Genomic DNA, 18,802 nt, shown 5'->3' on the forward strand with positions numbered 1-18,802 from the left:
TTCCTTCCTTCCTTCCTTCCTTCCTTCCTTCCTTCCTTCCTTCCTTCTTCTTACACATATTTATTGAGAATCTATTTACTAAGTGTCAGTCCTTTCTAAACATAGAAATATAGATAAGCTCTCTGCTTTCATGCCATTTATTTCTAGTGTTTAGGAAAGAACCATATAGCTGTATACAAAATATTGTCCAAAGTAATTAAGTATGCCTTTTCTACATATCCTTTTTAAAAAAAATATATATATATATAAAATTGTCCCATCCTTATCTTTTTTCACAAAAGAAAGGAATCATCTCTATCATAAATTTTCTGGTGCCTAGACATATTTGTGCCCCTAAAAGCATGAGTAAACATCAACTACAAAATTCAGCGCAATAGCCACATAGTCTATTATGGAGGCAATCTTCTACATAAAATTCACGTTCATCCCTAAATAACTGGACTGGGATTCTCAAAAACAAAGAATCATTAAGAACTAGAATCCAAAACAACTGTATAGAGTATGATAATTGCTAATTGTAGAATACTTCAACAAAATACATGCTTTATCAATGTGGCATAGCTGCCGGTAAGTGGATTGGGAAGGCTGGTCAGATACATACTGTGAGGATCCCAATTATGTTTTGGAATAATGGCTTTTGAGCAAATGCATGTCAGATTACAGATCACAAAATCTTATCCAGTCAAATGGTGGTTATAATTCTTAACAAAAGAATAAGCCCCATGTATCCAATATGGTGAAGATTTTGCTTCTCCCCACATGCTTTGTCCCCCCACCCCGACCCCAGCCAAGAGATGGGAAAGATAATAATTGAAGGGTCCCACCCCCTCCCACCCCCCCCAGGGAGGGTATTCAGGGGAAGTATCTCTGAGAAGGTGGAATTTAAAATTAAAGACAGAAGCATTAGCCCTGTGAACGGATAGGGAAAGAGCATTCTAGATGGAGGAATAACATGCAAAAGCCCTGAGGAGAAAGAGACTGAAGCTTGCCACATTTGAGGATCCAAAGGAAAGCACTATGGCTGAGGTGATTAAGGGGAATGTATCAGCCTCAGGAAAAGCAGGGACAGATCACAAAAGCCATAAACTCATTTAATGAGGTAGTGGTGACAGACCCAATCACATTTATATTTTAAATTCACCTTAACTGCTGTGTTGAGTCCCGTGGAGGAGGGAAGCCCTTATTCTGGTTGGGAGACTACGGTATTCATCTTGATGGAAAGGGCTGCTAGGACTGAACTAAGGTGGCAACAGGGGACATGGAGAGGAGAGGGTAGGCTTGAGACTTATTTTGAAGACTGAATTAACAGAACTGCCCGATGAATTACATAAATGGGTGGGGTGAGGAAAATGGAGGAATTAAGAACAACTCTTGGCTTGAGTACCTAAGTGGGTGATGGTGCCGTTTGCCATATAATGATCATAAGACTGGGAAGAATTAGGAGCTCAGAGTTTAACTTTACTTTTGTGATATCCATAAATTATCAGTATGGACATGTAAATGAGGCAACAGGATACGTGTGTTTGGGGGTTCCAAGAAAATAGATTCAGGCGTCTTCAGATCAAAGATGAGATACCTACAAATGGAAAGAAATAGATTTCCTAAATAGAGTACAAAATGAAGAAAAGGGGCCACAGCAACATTTGACTCTTAGGTGCGGAGTCCTAGGGCCCCCCAACATTTACATATTGAACTGAGAAGCCAAATAGTACTGAGGAAATCAAAAGAGAAGAGTGTCCCAAGCAGAAGGCTGTGGTTGACCATGGCAAGTGTTGCTGAGGTTACATAAGGTGAGGACAGAAATGTTTCCATTGGATTTGGCAAAACGGTGTCTTTGGAGACCAGAGACTTTTCCGTGAGTGGCTGAGCAGAAGACAGAATAGAGTGGGTAGAGGATGGAATGGGGTGACAGTTACTATTGCCATTGCTTCTGAAAAGTTCTGCTATGAAAAGAGAGAGGAAATGAGGTAGTAGCTGGGGGAGTAGGAAAAGTTTTTTGCTTTCGTTTTTTTTTTTTTTTTTTTGAGAGAGAGAGAGAGTGAGTGTGTCAGCAAGGGAGAGGACAGAGAGAGAGAGAGAGAGAGAGAGAGAGAGAGAGAGAGAGAATCTTAAGCAGGCTCCACACTCAGCACATAGCCCGACTCGGGGCTCGATCCCACAACCTTGGGATCATGACCTGAGCCAAAACGAAGAGTTGGATGCTCAACTGACTGAGTCACCCAGGCACCCCAGTAGGAAAGTGTTTTAGGTGATATTTGAGCATGTTTATGTGCTTATACTCCAGTTAAAATGAATTGATTAATAATGTGGGAGAGGCAGGGGATAATTCTGAAAGCCAAGTCCTAGAGAGAAGGCAAGAGAGAACAAGATTATGAGCAAAAGAGTTGACCTTGATAGGCTGGAGGGTGTTTTCTGCATTTAAACAGCAGTGAATGATAAAATGGGGGTAAAAGTAGATTGTTTTTTGATCAGATGGGAGAAAGATGAGAAATTTTTAAGTCTTCCTTTTTCTCATTCAAATTTGTGGTGTGATTGTACACTAAGAATAAGAAACTAAAATATTTAAAGAGGAGTGGAAAGTGAACTGATAGAGAAACATGGTAGCATTTCTGGGAAGGGCCAATGTGGGCCTTACATCCTACATATAAAGTTAATCAGCTCAGTAGTGACATCTCTGATAATAAATGATAATAGTAGACGTGAGTGGGAACTCTCCTTGACTCCCGTCACCCCAGTGCTCTCCATGGTGTAACTGGATGAACTGGCTGGCCATGCTGGTGTCACCTTCCTCGAAGTTTCATTCCCACCATACTCAAAGAGGAAATCATTTCCAAAGACAGAAAGCCTCTTCTTTTGTCAAGAGCACTGAGTAGCTAGAAATTCCAAGTAAGTTCTTGGGATCCATTTGGAGACCCTAATAGAGTCAAGTCTAAACAGCAACAATAACAGGAAAGGAAATACACAGTCGTATGCAACCTGATTAAGAGAATCCTTAAATCCACAGAAAGGGAGAGTTGGACAGGTCTGTAGAAATCATCAGTTCTGACACCCTCTTTTTATAGAAGAGAAAAGAGACTCTGAAGGGATTGTCTCAGCTGTCACGTTAGTCACTGGTAGCACTGTGGCAAGAACTCAGCCTGGATAACATACATGACAACAGGCAGAGGGCCCGCTTCTGAGGGAAAATACACAAACGTTATTTTCTATCCCTTGTTCCTTTCTGGTGTCCTCACTTTGTGGCAGAAGAATCAGTCAGTGGAAATACATGAATGCTGTCGTCTTGGGAGGGGTCTCTATTACTACAGCTCAATGGGTGTTTAGGAATTAGTATCAAGAGGAAAGTATGCCCAAATGAGTGATTAGTCGTCCGGCAGACTTGACCTAAATAGCAAATTAGGCAACGAGCTGGGATTAAGACCTGACACCAGTGCCCTTCAGGCCTAAGTCTGTCTCCCTCAATTGTGCCGGTTGCTGTTCACCCACCCAGTGGCAATGGGCTTCATTAGAAAAGGGAAACTATTTATAAAAGCATCCCTCCAAACAGCCAAATAGAGAGGGCAGGAAAAGGCCTGGATTCTTTCCCTTTCAATAATTCTGACAAAGTATCATTGAAAGCTGCTTGTGTTTAACAGCAGTCACGGTCGGTCAGCATGCAATGTTCTGAATGTCTTTCTGGTCCTGTAGATACATCCTCTCCCATCCAGCTTTCTGGTGAAAGAGGGTGAGATGATCTTTAAAAGCACAGGAATAGAAATGAAGCCAGTTTTGGAAAATGTCCCCAATGAAACATAATCACTTGGAAAAAAACCAATAACCATATGAAAAAATAATATGAAAAAGAAAAAAAGAAACAGATGTATTGTGGTGAAAAAGTTTTCTGTTGGTTTTGGCTCAAGTCCCAAGTGAATTTTTTCTAGGCTGACTTTAGTCACTCAAAAAATTTCATGCCATAAAATTGTTTGGAAGGGTTCTGGTTAATGAGAAGGGCAAAGAAGCCCAAATTAAAAGTCAGAATTATATCAAAGACTGAAATAAGAGGAACTCATTTGATAATTCAAAGGAGCAAAAAAGAAAAAAGGTTATTTTTAGCAAAGTTTGCTATTGTTCTGAAATTTGAGAAATTGGTAAGGGAACAAAGAGCAAAGAAATGAGTATCGTTAGTTTCCTGCACACTCTCCAAGAAACTTTTCCATAACCTTGCGTTTCCATCTGCAGCACTTGTAGCAGAAGTGACTGGGATTGCTGGATTCTGGAAGTTCTCCCGCTTTGCCTGTGTAGCTAGTACATGGTCTCAAAGAAGCAGGACAGCCCATCACCAGTAGGTGGTAAGCTGGCTGTGGATGGAGGTAAAAGTGAACACAGCCTGGCTGGAGTGAACAAAGAAATTAGCCAGAGGCAAAAGAAGCCGAGTTACAAAATGGAGTCAAGTTAATGAGCAGGATGGTGAATATCTAACACAAAGACAAAACCAAGGGCAGTAGTATAGCTCCTAAGCCCATAGTCTCTAGTCAGACTTCTGGTAATAAAATCCCCACTCCTGCACTTGCTGGTTGCATATCCTCAGGCAGGTTACTCCATTGCTTTGAGTTTCTGTTCCCTCATTTATGTAATGGGACTGATGATACCTACCTCATAGAGTCATCACAAGAATTAAATAAGAGTCTTCGTAAAATGCTTAGAATAAATAGCACCTACTATTGGTGGGAATGCAAACTGGTTCAGCCACTCTGGAGAACAGTATGGAGGTTCCTCAAAAAATTAAACACAGGACTACCCTATCATCCAGCAATTGTACTACTAGGTATTTACCGAAAGTATACAAAAATACAGTTTTGAAGGGCTACATGCACCCCGATGTTTATGGCAGCATTAACAATAGACAAACTATTGAGAGAGCCCAAATATCCATCAGGTGATGGATGGATAAAGAAGAGGTGGTGTGTACACACACACACACACACACACACACACACACACACACACACACACTGGAATATTACTCAGCCATCAAAAGCATGCAATCTTGCCATTTTCGATAACATGGATGAAGCTAGAATGTATTATGCTAAGTGAAATAAGTCAGTCAGAGAAACACAAGTACCATATGATTGCACTCATATGTGGCATTTAAGAAACAAAACAGACGAGGGGCGCCGAGGTGGTTCAGTCAGTTAAGCGTCTGACTTTGGCTCAGGTCCTGATCTCATGGTTCGTGAGTTCAAACCCCACGCTGGGCTCTGTGCTGACAGCTCAGAGCCTGGAGCCTCCTTCAGATTCTGTGTCTCCCTCTCCCTCTGCCCCTCCCCAGCTTGCACTCTGCCTGTCTCTCAAAAATAAACATTACAAAAAAATTTTTTTAAAGAAACAAAACAGATGAACACATGGGAAGGAGGGAAAAAGAGGAGGGAGGAAAACAAACCATAAGACACTCTTAACAACAGAGAACAAACTGAGGGTTGATGGAGGGATCTGGGTGGGGGATGGGCTAGATGGATGATGGGTAGTAAGGAGGGCACTTGTTGGTATGAGCACTGGGCAATGTATGTAAGTGATGAACCACTGGATTCTACTCCTGAAACCAATATTTCAGTGTATGTTAACCAGCTAGAATTTAAAGTTAAAAAAAAAAGAAAGAAGGGGTGCCTGGGTGGCTCAGTCGGTTAAACGTCCAACTTCAGCTCAGGTCACGATCTCGCTGTCTGTGAGTTCGAGCCCCGCGTCGGGCTCTGGGCTGATGGCTCAGAGCCTGGAGCCTGCTTCCGATTCTGTGTCTCCCTCTCTCTCTGCCCCTCCCCTGTTCATGCTCTGTCTCTCTCTGTCTCAAAAATAAATAAAACGTTAAAAAAAATTTAAAAATAAATAAATAAATAAATAAATAAATAAATAAATAAATAAAAGAAAGAAAAGAAATAGTGCCTAAATATATATATCAAGTGCTCAAAAATTGCAACTCTTCATTACTATGTATTATTTAACACATGTATTGATGATTACTATCATCAGACATTTCAGCAGATGCTTGGAATATGAGCAGGAGTAGGGTGTCCTGCATGGACCATCCACACAAGCCCAGTTCTTGGTAAAACTCTCTCTGCTAACTGTGATACTGAATCAACCTGGTTCATTCCTCCCTGCATGTTTTCATTTCTATGTAGATTTTTTTTTTTTTTTGCTCTCACCTCTCACTGAATTCTTCTTCCACGTCTGTTTAAATAATTACCACATTATACCTTCACAATTCCCTTAGATGATAATGTCTGTCACCAAAATTAGATTCTGAACTCCTTGAAAGGGGTCCCCTGTCGCATTCCTCTTAGCCTCCAGCACAGGAACTAACACAAGCTAGGTGACTGCATATACATAAATGAATACATTGACTTTCTTTACATTTTTCTGGACATTAAAATTTCTAGATTCTGTTCCCTTCTATTCCTCTTGTCTTGACCTGTCCTGGAGTTTCTCTCACTCTTCTATGTGCCCAATATTCATTGCCCTTTAGACTCTTCCTCCAGGGCTGCCTGGGTGGCTCAGTCAGTTGAGCATCCGACTTCGGCTCAGGTCATGGTCTTGCAGTTTGTGACCTTGAGCCCCACATTGAGCTCTGTGCTGTCAGTGCAGAGCCCACATTGGATCCTCTGTCTGCTCTCTCTGCTGCTCCCCATCTCTCTGTCTCTCTCTCTAAAAAATAAGTAAATATTAACACACACACACACAAATAATCTTCTAGCAGGTCTTGGAGGAGGTGTAATCACTCCAGTATCAAAGAGAAAATTGTGTCTCAGCACAGTAAAATTGCCCATGTGGCAGGATTGAGATTCTCATCCTGGTTTGCCTGGCACCAAATCTCCCATTCTTCCACTCCAGCACATTGCCCTGAACAAACATGGAAGATGGAGAAGAGGAAAATATCTGTAGGACAGAACATATGAAACGCAGTAACACAGGATGTTTCTGCATAAAATATCAATTTAAAAAATTATGCCAGCCCTTACACAAAAGGGCATGTGAATCCCCTATTATATTTTGAGGATTCTTCCCCTTTCACATTCCTGTGGGATATATTTTTGGAGGGTTTTCCTCCTTTTCAGTCACGGGAATAGTTATTTAGGAACTTACTGTGAAAAAAGGACCTATACTGAGAAACTGAATGGGCACCAATTTCCTAAAATTATAATCAGTGTAAAATTAAAAGGACAACATAGCTCAAACCCTGTACATTCAATCTTTTCCACATTAAACTTTTATTAAACTATTAAAATATGTATATGTAAGAGAAACTGTATTTTCAAATGTTTGCATTCAGTTTTTTTAAAAGTCTGTGGTAGACTGGGGCACCTGGGTAGCTCAGTAGGTTGAATGTCTAACTTCGGCTCAGGTCATGATCTCACAGTTCTTGGGTTCAAACCCCACATCGGGCTTTGGGCCGACAGCATGGAGCCTGCTAGGGATCCTCTCTCCCTCTCTCTGCCCCTCCCTCGCTCATGCAGGCACTCTCTTTCCCTCTTTCAAAAAGAAATACATACTAAGAAAATAAAAAATAAGTATCTACAGTAGAGAGATGGCTGGCTGGCTCAGTCAGTAGAGCATGTGACTCAATCTTGGGGTTGTGAGTTCAAGCCCCATGTTGGGGGTAGAGATTACTGAAAAATTAAAAAAAAATGTAAAAAGTCTATGGTAGGGGCACCTGGGTGGCTCAGTCAGTTAAGCGTTTGACTTCAGCTCAGGTCATGATCTTATGGTCCATGAGTTCAAGTCCTGTGGTGGGCTCCGTGCTGACAGCTCAGAGCCTGAAGCCTGCTTTGGATTCTGTCTTCCTCTTTCTCTGCCCCCCCCCCCCCCATTTTCACTCTGTCTAACTCAAAAATAAATAAACATAAAAAAAATTTTTTTAAGTCTATGGTAGAATTTCTTTTGAACACACAGTGCACATTAATGGCAAGATGCAAAAGCAGTGTCAAGGCTGAATGCTCTGTAAGGAAGGTCCTATTTGCTAACATTTGGAGAAATGGGGCACTGCCATTCTCTGCTGGGGCTACTCTTTGTTTCTGACTCAGACACATACATGTTTCATGCATTTAAGTCAGACCTACCTCCACCCAGGAGAAACTTATAAATTCTATTTGGCCTGGGCTGCTTGGCTGGAGGAAAGAGTCCCCCTTTAGGCTGGGACTCACTGCTAAACTGCCTTCTGGTGATATTTCAAAAACTATTTTAGGGAGCTCAGTTTACTCTGGGACACAGTATATGAAGAGAGGCCAATCTTTGGAATCGGAATTTAGCCATCCTGCATGCTTCAACAACTTAAAAACTGTTCCTGTGCTTTGATCCAGCAATCTTCCTCCAGGGATTCTATGCTGAAGCAAATTATATGAAATTGCCATTTGGGTATCTCTAGGCACCTTGAACCTAACCTATTCAACACTCTTGATTCTGCCCTCAACCAGCTCCTCTGACAACTTTTCTCATCTTAGAAAAAGACAACTCCATTCTGCCAGTTTATTTGGCTCCACACTCTAGAGACCTTCTGAAATTATCTTTTTTTCATACCACATTTCTTTTTTTTTTTTAAATTTTTTCAACGTTTATTTATTTTTAGGACAGAGAGAGACAGAGCATGAACGGGGGAGGGGCAGAGAGAGAGGGAGACACAGAATCGGAAACAGGCTCCAGGCTCTGAGCCATCAGCCCAGAGCCCGACGCGGGGCTCGAACTCACGGACCGCGAGATCGTGACCTGGCTGAAGTTGGACGCTTAACCGACTGCGCCACCCAGGCGCCCCAATTCATACCACATTTCAAATGCACCAGTGAATACTGTTTGTTCCGTCTTCACAATATATTGAGGATCACTTCTCACCTTGTTCATTGCCACCTTCGTGGCACAAGTCACTATCCCCTGCTTTCTGAATTACTATTATAGTGTGCCATACTTGCACCAACACAGCCAGAATGAACCTTTTAGAACATGTCAGACTATGCCATTTCCATGCTCAAAACTCGCCAAAGATTTTTCCTCCTATTCAGAATAAAATCCAAAGTGTTCTTACCCTGGACTACAAGGCCCCGTATGAGGGGCGCCCATCTCTCTGGCCTCATCTCCTTTTCTCTTTCTCTTACTCATCTCCAACCTCGGTTGGTCTCCTTGCTCTTCTTCAAGCACAGCAAATACAATCTGGCCTCAAGGCCCTTGTATTCGTGCTTCCTTCTTCCTGGTACAACCAGTCTCCCAAATAGATACATGGATTCCTTACTTTGAGGATTCTGTTCAAAGGTCATGGCATCACAGCAGCTGATCCTGATGTAAAATAGCACCTTATATAAAACAGGTCACCCTTTCTCACTGCTGCCATTTTTTCTATAGCATTTGTTACTACCTGCCATAACCTAAAATTGAAAGAATTTGTTTCTTCCATCCCAGAATAAACAAAAGCAAAAAACTTACTTGCTTTATTCCCTAGTGTACTCCCAGCTCAGTGTGTCAAGTAATGCTTCTGGAAGGAAGGAAGGGCTGTGCAGGAGGAGAAACGTTAGCACAAAGCTGGAAACTGATTACTCCCCCTAAAAAAGTGGACTTTCGACTTTTTATTTTGTCATTAATTGGGTTCTAGCTTCTCTACAATAGCGGCTGTGGAAACCAAGATCTTATAGACAGATTATCATTACTTTTTCGTGTTTTTTTGTTTGTTTGTTTTGAACCTTGTAAGAGCAAGTTGCAGACAGAATGCCTCATCACTACTAAATACTTCACAGTACATGTGCTCCTACAAGGACCTTCTTCTACAAGCTATAATATACACACCCAAATCGGGTAATCAGCATTGATAAGACACTGCCATCCAGCCCACAGGTCTCATTCAATTTTTGCCCAACCGTTTCTTTTTCCTTTATGGTCCAGGAGCCAATCCAGGATCATTTGTTGCATTTAGTTGTCATGTCTCTTGAGTCTCTTTCAATTTGGGTCGATTAGTTCTTCTTTCTGTCTCTCAGAAGCTCAAGAGTTTTAAAGAATGCAGACATTTCCCCTTATAGGATGCCTCTCAGCCTGGGTCCACCCAGTGTTTGCCCACGTTCAGATACAGGCCATATGCTGTTGGCAAGACATGTGACAGAAATGATGCTGTGCTCTTTTCAGCACAGCACACGAGGAGCCACGTGGTGTAACTCATTCCACTACTGGTGATGCTCATTTTGTTCACCTGGTCAATCTGGTGTTTTCCAGGGTTCCCTTCAAAAAATTCATGATTTCCCCCTTGTAATCAATCCATATTTTTTCAGAAGGTACTTCAGGACTAGGCTAACATCCTGCTGTACGTCAAACATCCACCCACCACTCTGAGCATCCATTGAAGACTCTAGACTTGGATGGCTCAGTTGGTTAAGCATCCGACTTCGGCTCAGGTCATGATCTCACAGTTCATGGGTTTGGACCCTGCATCGGGCTTCGTGCTGACAGCTCAGAGCCTGGAGCCTGCTTCAGATTCTGTGTCTCCCTCTTTCTCTGCCCCTCCCTTACTCGCACTTTGTCTCTGTCTCTCAAAAATAAATAAACATTAAAAAAACAAACTCCAGACTGAATTAATCAACACTACTGAATGGTGACTTTCAATTTTCATCAATCTTAATAGCTCGAAGTCAGCCATAAGGAAGAGCTGTCTCTTCTCCCCGTGTATTTATTTATTCTATCAATATTTATTGATTAATTTATATTAACACAGATTCATAGATTCATGTTTTATCCAACAGGTTATAATCAGTTACTATCATTCTTTATTTTGACACTCAAATTGTCCCAGGTTTGGCCAGTGGGAGTTCCATCCGGCTGGCTCATATGTCCTTTTGGCATGTTCCCATCATGCTTTGAGCACTGCCCTATAAGAGTTCCAGACTTACTTTGGACTTTCCCAGCTCAATCCCTGGTTCCTTTTACTGGAGGAAACCAAGCTCTGTTGGCCACTTGATGTAACCATTGCTTCTGGCCTCTGAATGAAGACAGTTATGGTGTATACGTGTGTGATTTCACACCTACTTTTAATCTAATCCAATGCCTCAGGGTCCTTCAGAGTTTCCTTTCTTTCCAGATTTGTAAAATTTTTTCCAACACTAAGAAACCTGTCTCCCATTATATTCAATATTTTACTTATTTGCCCACTGCTCCTGTAATTAATCAATTTCCCAGCCAGGATGCTGCTTCCTTGACCCTGTCATCTCTTCAGGTTCTAACTTTTCTAAGAGAAAGAAAGAATAAGCCATAGTCATGCATTCTTAACGATACAGATTCTCCAAGTGTTGTGGCTGGAGAAAAACTGCTAAGAGATAAAAAGGTTTGGGGAACCACCTTGGTTTGCTAAGGCATCTGTACAGAAACTAGCTGGGAGTTTTCAGCCAATGGACTGTTCCCTCAGATCTCTGGTGGTTCAGGGACCAACAGCCAGGCAATCTCCATGCCTGCCTCCTTGGCATTAGGTACTATAAAAAGCACTGTCCCAATTGCCTAGAATCCTATTTTCTAAAACGAGCAAGTCAGGAAAACACACAAAACCAGCACATCAAATACCATAGAGACAAATTCGTCTAAGTAGATCTCCTTGTGCCTGCTTCTAATTTGGTATAGCTGGGGCTCCTTGCTCTCCCAAACAGCCACCAGCTGTTTGTACTGCTTCTGGGAAAAGAGAAGTTGTGCTGGGGGACTGTTATTAACAGAAAGCTGTAAACATGCTAAGGTCTTACGGAAAAGGTGGACGTTGGTTTTTATCACCGAGTCCTGAGTTCTCTGAAAGAACTCCAGGTGGGACGTTTAATGCGAGTGACTGAGAACCATAACATACATCATGTAGTTTTCTACGGCAGGTACCTCAAGTCAAGGAAACTGTTAAAGTAGAACAACCATCCGAACACTGAAATGATAAGGGGCTGTGCTGTGTCAGTTTTGAGAACATTCTTCTAAAGGGGCTGTGGTCTCCCCTGACTAGTTGTGATCTCTACATATACCTGGAGAACACACCATAAATATTAATAACCCAAAGAAACCTTCCTTGCCTGCTGACTTTGTTAGTCCTCTGCTACCAGTCACGAAACCCAAATAACCACAGTGGAGAAATAGTTCACCCAGTTTCTTATACAGAAAACACCCGTTCTATAAAGGAAGCGTGTCACCTGTTTGCTTCCAGATGGGAGGAAAGAAACACTTGCCTTTACTCCCTCTAATAGAGTGGTCCCTAGACCAGCAGCATTGGGCTCCCCCGGCAACTTGTTAGAAAGGTGTATTCTGGAGCCCTAACCCAGATTTAGGGAACCGAAAATTCCGTGGCAGGGCCCATCAGTCTCCGTTTCAACAGGCCCCACGTGATGCTGATACACACTTCTATTTGGTAGTCACGGCCCTAAGATAGCCCTGGTGTGATGTTGTTAAGTCCTAGCTACCAACTTGCCCTACCCTTTGGACCTAGGATGGATAATTAGGGAGCTTACTTCGGCTCTTCCTGCAAACGCTAAGGCTGTTTATGAGAGGGGCCTTCTTTGGCTATACTTAACGCGCAGGAAGTCGTTCCTGTACTCATAGGTCAAGGGGTCGCTTCCCCCTTTGCCTCCACCTGGACCAAATCAAAGATCGCGTTGAATTTGAGACCCGGCAGGGGTCGCTGCTGCCCATCAAGAGAGACCGAGGGAGCGTGGCAAGCTGAGCCCAGAATCTTTGACATCACACTAAGCTCCTCCTTGCACGCACACATTATACACACACAAACATATACAGACACACACACAGACCGCGTTCTCCCCTCTGTCCTCTCTCCCACTGCCCCCAGGTTCCCCTCCACCGGCAAGTGTGTCCCCGGTGTGGCCACCCGGCGGAGCGAGGAGCGCAGCGCCCACAGCTCGAGGGACCCGGCACGCGGCAGAAAGCGACCGCCGAGCCGGCAGCGGGATCCGCTCGCCCGAGCGCTCAGCGGCGGCGGCCGGGACACCCTCGGCAGCACCCCGGGCTTTGAGGAGCCGCGCCCGCCCCCGCCGGGGCCGGAGCGCGCGGAGCCGCCTCCCCGCACGCTCTTGGGGCCCCTGCCACCCCTATGAGAGAAGCAGAAGCCGGGCCAAGGAGCTGGACACTCGGCAGCTGGACTCCTCCTCAAGCCCAAGCGCCTCCTCCACCCGCGCCCCTCCAGCACCCGTGAAGCGAAATGCTACCGCCAAGCTCCAGCTGAAAGGGGAAGGGGCCGGCGCCATCCCCGCGCTCAGAATCCGGCCCCCGCGGCGGCTGCGCGTCCCGGCCGCGGGCCCGCGGGCCCGGGAGTGAGAAGGAGGAGGAGGAGGAGAGGCCGCCGGCCCGGCTTTGGCCGGGGCCGGGGAGGAGGGACGGGGCGGGGGGAGGGCGCGGGGGGCGGGGAGGGGGCCCCGGCGGATAAAGATGGCAATGTCTCTCATCCAAGCGTGCCGCAGTCTGGCTCTCTCAACATGGCTGCTTTCCTTTTGTTTCGTGCATCTGCTCTGCCTGGACTTTACCGTGGCTGAGAAGGAGGAATGGTACACCGCCTTCGTGAACATCACCTACGCGGAGCCCGCGCCGGACCCCGGGCCCGGAGTGGCGGGCGGCGGCGGCACCGAGCTGCACACCGAGAAGACTGAGTGCGGGCGCTACGGGGAGCACTCGCCCAAGCAGGACGCGCGCGGGGAGGTGGTCATGGCTAGCTCGGCCCACGACCGCCTCGCCTGCGACCCCAACACCAAGTTCGCCGCCCCGGCCCACGGCAAGAACTGGATAGCCCTCATCCCCAAGGGCAACTGCACGTACAAGGATAAGATCCGGAACGCCTTCCTGCAGAACGCCTCCGCGGTGGTCATCTTTAACGTGGGCTCCAACACCAACGAGACCATCACCATGTCCCATGCAGGTAAGTGGCCCGGGCGGGTGAGCGGCGGACGCGGGCGGGGGGGAGGGGAGCCCCAGGGGATGGAGGCGCCGAGAAGGATCCAGCGCCCGCCTTCTAGCTCCTTTCTGGGAGGTCTGCGCGGAAGACGCGTCTCTGTTCCCCGGACCTATTAAGTTTTGCTTTGCGTTACTTCGAGGGGGTTTACAAAGAAAGGAGGACTAATCGGATCGCGGGGGAAGGAGGACCAAGACCGGAGAGTGTGTTCGGATTAGACAAGTGTCGGACGTGGGTTAGCTGAGGTGGGCTAACTTCCGAGAAGGATCTGGAAGGTGAAGTTTGGGGGCAGGGCTCACGTATTGTCCTCAGTTGTGGACCTGCCCCGCACCTGTTTGGAACCAGCAGATCTGATAACTCAGCTCTGCACCCGTGTGTGCATCAGGTATACTACTGATGCAGGCGTTTCTGTGTCAGGCGGTGGGTAGGGTTACTGGTGCTGGCAGCTCACCGCCGCTAACTTGCTCCTTCAAGTCAGGTTTCAGCTCTGGGAGATTAAGAGTTTCCCCCCTGCTGGGTTGACGTACATCATAAATAATAATAAAAGTCCTGTGCTCTGTGGCAGTCGGAGAAGCTGACAGGCAGGCACGATGGTAAATAATCCTCAACCTGCCAAGAAGAGCATGGTGGCCATAAGGTTATGCCTACTTTTCCAGTATTTCATTATCCTTTGCATGAGTGGGAGGTTAAATATGCTGAAGGTTTTCATTCTGGCAAGAATGAGGCGATTTCAGGGTAGAAAGAATAAGCTTTTCTTAATGATTGCAGGGTGCCAGGGCTAGAAATACATTACTGCCCCCAAACTCGTATTTATTTACCCTTAGGCCTGACATGCCAGTGCTTCCGCGGTAGGAACCAAAAGAAAAAAAAAAAAAAAGTCCTCTCCAGCCTTGTCAGCATAATCAGCTACTTTTAGCAGTCTGGCCTCCTTGAGTTGGGCCCTCCTTCCCCAGAGGGGTTCCTGGGCTGAGGCTGTGGCATCCCCAAGGAGGGGGAGGAAATAGAAATGACAGATGCATTTTCTGACAGTTGTCTAATCAAAAATGTCATTTTCTTTAAAAGCCACATTTTAATAAAGTTATGCTACTGAAATGGAACACCAAGCTTTGGCTGTATTGTTGGGGGGGGGGGGGCGGCGGTGCATTCTTGGGGACAAGGTTTTATTCTGAGACCTGTATTACCTGTTAATGAAGTATAGAATTGGTCTGTCCCTGGTAATCAACACCAGCTGTCTTCAACAAGGAACTTGTCAACCTTAACACAAACAGGTGGAGTGGGGAAAGTTCAGTGCTTTTAACACATAGGCCAGAAAATGCAGTCCCTTAATTAATGAAGAGGAGAGGCAGTTCACTTTTTAGAAAAGCTATGATAGAGCATTTGGGAGCAATTGATATGTTTTCTTGAGCTCAACAGTTTTGTAGTGGAACAGATTGTACCCCAACATTGAGTCCTAGGAGCACTACTTAAACTTTATGATATTCAAGGATTTGGAGGACTATGGAAGATCACTTTAGGTCACATAAAGTATCTTTAAACATTTAATATTTAAACCTTGATTTGAGGGGTTGTGAGGAGGGTTTTGTTGTTGTTGTTGTTCTGTAAATTCCAAAAAGATTGTTAGCTAATTTTGGGGGTTCTTTAAATGTTTCTCTATGCATATGCATGAAATGTTAAACTTGGCTTCTTTGAACAGAAAGAGGTATCATTTGTTCCTGTCTAAAAAGGTTTTCCAGAACTGCCAACACATTGGATCAATTGATGACTTGCCTGTTCTTAAAGAAAGCTGATTTTCCGTACAAATGATGCTTAGTGGGACATAAGCATAAACATAGTGGGAATAAAGGGTTTAGTAATAGTTTGAAAGTTAAAGGCTAGAAAATGTAAACAAAATTCTCTAGTTTCATTATGCTGTTTCCAAAAATGTGTTAACACTGTATTTGCTAATAGCTATGAAACTTCTATATTATCATTTGACATATTGCCACATTAGGAGACACTTCAGTCAGATTGCATTGATTTTTGCTAAAGTCTCATTATAAGGAGATACATGACTGTGCAGCTTGGCAAACCCTTCACTTTACTCTTAAATAGGTTTCCTGAGTTTCAAACGCTGAGATGCCATCACTGATCTGTCTGTCCCTGTCTTTCCCTCAGCTCCAGAAGTTGAAGGCTTTACTTTTTTCTAGTTAAGTTGGAGTCCTATTTCTAAATTCATCTTAGGAAATGGTATACATTTTAGATGTGGATCCGTCTTCCTAAGGATCCAGAGGACCCTTACATTTGTAAACTTTTAAATTCAGAGTCTCCAAAAAGCTAACATCAGACTTTGCATGATTTTTTTTTTTTTAATCTCACCTCTCCTCTAAATCCTTTATTTTTGGAACTGCTAACTTTAGGTGAGAAAGTCAGAATTTAGTTACACCACCTATCATGTAATATGTATGCATTTGGAGTGGCATGATCCCGACATACCCACTGTCTTGAAATTCAGTTAAATAGTCAGTTACCCTTTCCATATAAACTTCTTTCTGATTTTTTTTTTTCTTTTCTTGCTGAAATAATTTTGGGTTTCTGCCACTTCTGCAATTATGGTTTCTCATTCACAAAGACACAGATTCTCCTTGAATACACTAGTACTTTTGCTTTATAACTGGTTTTTACAAATCTTTTTGAAAAATATGACTGCTTTATTGAGAAAGAATTCACATTTACAATTCACACATTTAAAGTATGCAATTGAATGGCTTTTACTCTTCGGAGAGTTGTACAACCCTCACCACTAATTCCAAAAAGAAACCCTGTGTGCATTAGCAGTTACTCCTCTTTCCTCTCCAGACCCCCAGCCCTAGGCAATGACTAATCTACTTTCTGTATATTTGCCTATACTGGATATTTCCTTTACAGATGGGACCATGCTTACATCTGTAGCTGGCACATAGAAGTCAATAAATATTAACCCTTAGAAGCATTGTATACACTGATACGCTTATCCATAAACTGGATCCAAAAGAACTCTAGGGTGCACTGAGGCCATAGCGGCCCTGGGGAAGAGCTCTTTATTGACCCTCCCATGCTTTGAAGACCAGAGCAGTTGTGCTGGTTCCTGTCTGGCTTCTGTGATTTGAGACAAGAGTGTTCTACCTCCCTCTGTTGGTTGTTGAACATTTAAGGATTCTCCTGTTGCATTTGTGCTTTGTCTTGGCTTAAATTGTAATCTCATTTTAGCAGGGACCTGTATGGTCAACAGGATAGATTTATGTGTATGGAGACAGTTTGTGACTGGGTTGTGACATTGTAGGAATGATCCATTTTTTTTTTTCCTTTCTTAAGAGCGTGTATTTACTGTCTTTGTCCTTTGCTAGTGTGCAGAGGGAAATGAGAAAACTAAACATCTATCTGAATGGAAAAACTTTTGAGGGACTTGGTCCCTAATAGTACTTAGAGATGGAGGAATGGAAGAGGTGCTTAAGCTGGTTAGAGAGTAAGCTCAGCTTGGTGAGGAGGAGCCCAGGATGAGATCTATCCCATGTATTCTAGCACTTGTCCAATGTGGGAGGAGAAAACAGGAGGTTTACTGACACTTTCTTGTGTCGGTGTGTGCTAAGAGTTTTATTTTTTAATTTGTTTTTAATGTTTATTTTCGAGAGAGCACAAGCAGGGGAGGGGCAGAAAGAGAGGGAGACAGAGGATCCTAAGTTGACTCTGTGCTGACAGCGGCGAGCCTGATGTGGGTCTTGAACTCGCAAACCACAAGATCATGACCCCAGCCAAAGTCCGCTGCTCAACTGACCGAGCCACTCAGGCACCCCTAAGAGTTTTAATTCATGGGTTCTTGCTACATTTGTGGCCGTTATTTTAATTGGTAAAGTCTACCTTTGCCTTAACCTCTTTAAAGGAACTAGCTGCTATAATTAATTTTTTATGGGACTCATAATTTTCTAGAATGTGTTTTACATTTTCCTTCAATTGGTATGTTTGCATTGACGCTTTTCTTTAGTATATTGTGGTTCTCTCTTTGAGAAGTGATAATATTGGCCATGTAGTGCCTATTTTGTGTCAGGCATGTCGTAGGAACCTTATGTGTATTAGCTCATTTAATTCTTACAACAACGCTTAGATGGGTACTATTATTACCCTGACGTACTGCGACCTAGAGGAACTGAGGACCTAGATACGGAGAGGTAACTTGGCCATGAAGGTGGCAGGTGGTGGAACCAGGCTTGCAAACCTGAGTAGTCTGTCTCCCAAGTCTGTGCTTGCAACTACTGCTCTGTACTCTCTCAATTTGCAAGGACACTGTAAAAACTATGATTTAATGCATACAGGAAATGATCTAAAGTGAGTTCTTCAGAATACTCTAACAAGTCTATAGGCTGAATGCCCTGTGACTCACACACTGGATTTTTGTGATGGGATAGATGGGACCTTCTGCTTAGGGCTCTCCTCCTCCAGATATCCCTTTGAGTAACTGGCTTTGGGTCAGTCACTTTTTCTATTCTGGACCTCCGTTTTCTCTCTCTGTAAAATGAGAGGTTTGGATTAGTTGATATCTAAGAGCTGTTTGAACTCCATAATTCCTTATATATTCAGAAATCAAGCTGTTTCTACTAAAATCCAGATTTCTGCCTTTTCTTCATCACAAAAACTGAGCGCAGGGACCCGTGTCCCACATGGCAACAGGCAGCTGGAGCAGAGAGTGGCTGGCCATTGATATGGGCAGTGTGCTGGTTAGTTGGCCCCGTCCCCATCTCTTATGGTCTGGCTCCTGGCCTGTGCCACTTATTTTGCCCCTGCCTCAAGCCCAAGGCCATTGTATTTGGGGCCCCAGCTTTATGGAGTCAAACCAGTGTCAGTGAGAAATTACAGAAAGCCGACTTTTTCTAGTAA

The 18,802-nt window shown here is 44.0% G+C and overlaps 1 protein-coding gene and 1 long non-coding RNA gene across 5 annotated transcripts in view; one reads left to right on the top strand and one right to left on the bottom strand.

Annotated features, from left to right (window-relative positions):
* Positions 1-13,340, bottom strand: part of LOC121029343 (uncharacterized) — a 48,304-nt gene extending 34,964 nt beyond the window's left edge. The window contains exon 1 of the long non-coding RNA XR_005789688.1: positions 13,179-13,340. This is a non-coding gene — a long non-coding RNA (uncharacterized LOC121029343). The remainder of the gene's footprint in view (positions 1-13,178) is intronic.
* A 40-nt stretch (positions 13,341-13,380) lies between these two features.
* RNF150 (ring finger protein 150) overlaps positions 13,381-18,802 on the top strand; it is a 292,882-nt gene continuing 287,460 nt past the window's right edge. For all 4 annotated transcript variants that reach the window (XM_040473333.1, XM_040473315.1, XM_040473324.1 and 1 more), the window contains exon 1: positions 13,381-13,882. In XM_040473333.1, coding sequence (XP_040329267.1) covers positions 13,399-13,882 — 484 coding nt within the window. In that variant the 5' untranslated portion in view covers positions 13,381-13,398. The remainder of the gene's footprint in view (positions 13,883-18,802) is intronic.

This window comes from Herpailurus yagouaroundi, unplaced genomic scaffold, assembly GCF_014898765.1.
Source record: "Herpailurus yagouaroundi ecotype Mexico unplaced genomic scaffold, PumYag 28, whole genome shotgun sequence".
NCBI classification, from domain to species: Eukaryota; Metazoa; Chordata; class Mammalia; order Carnivora; family Felidae; genus Herpailurus; species Herpailurus yagouaroundi.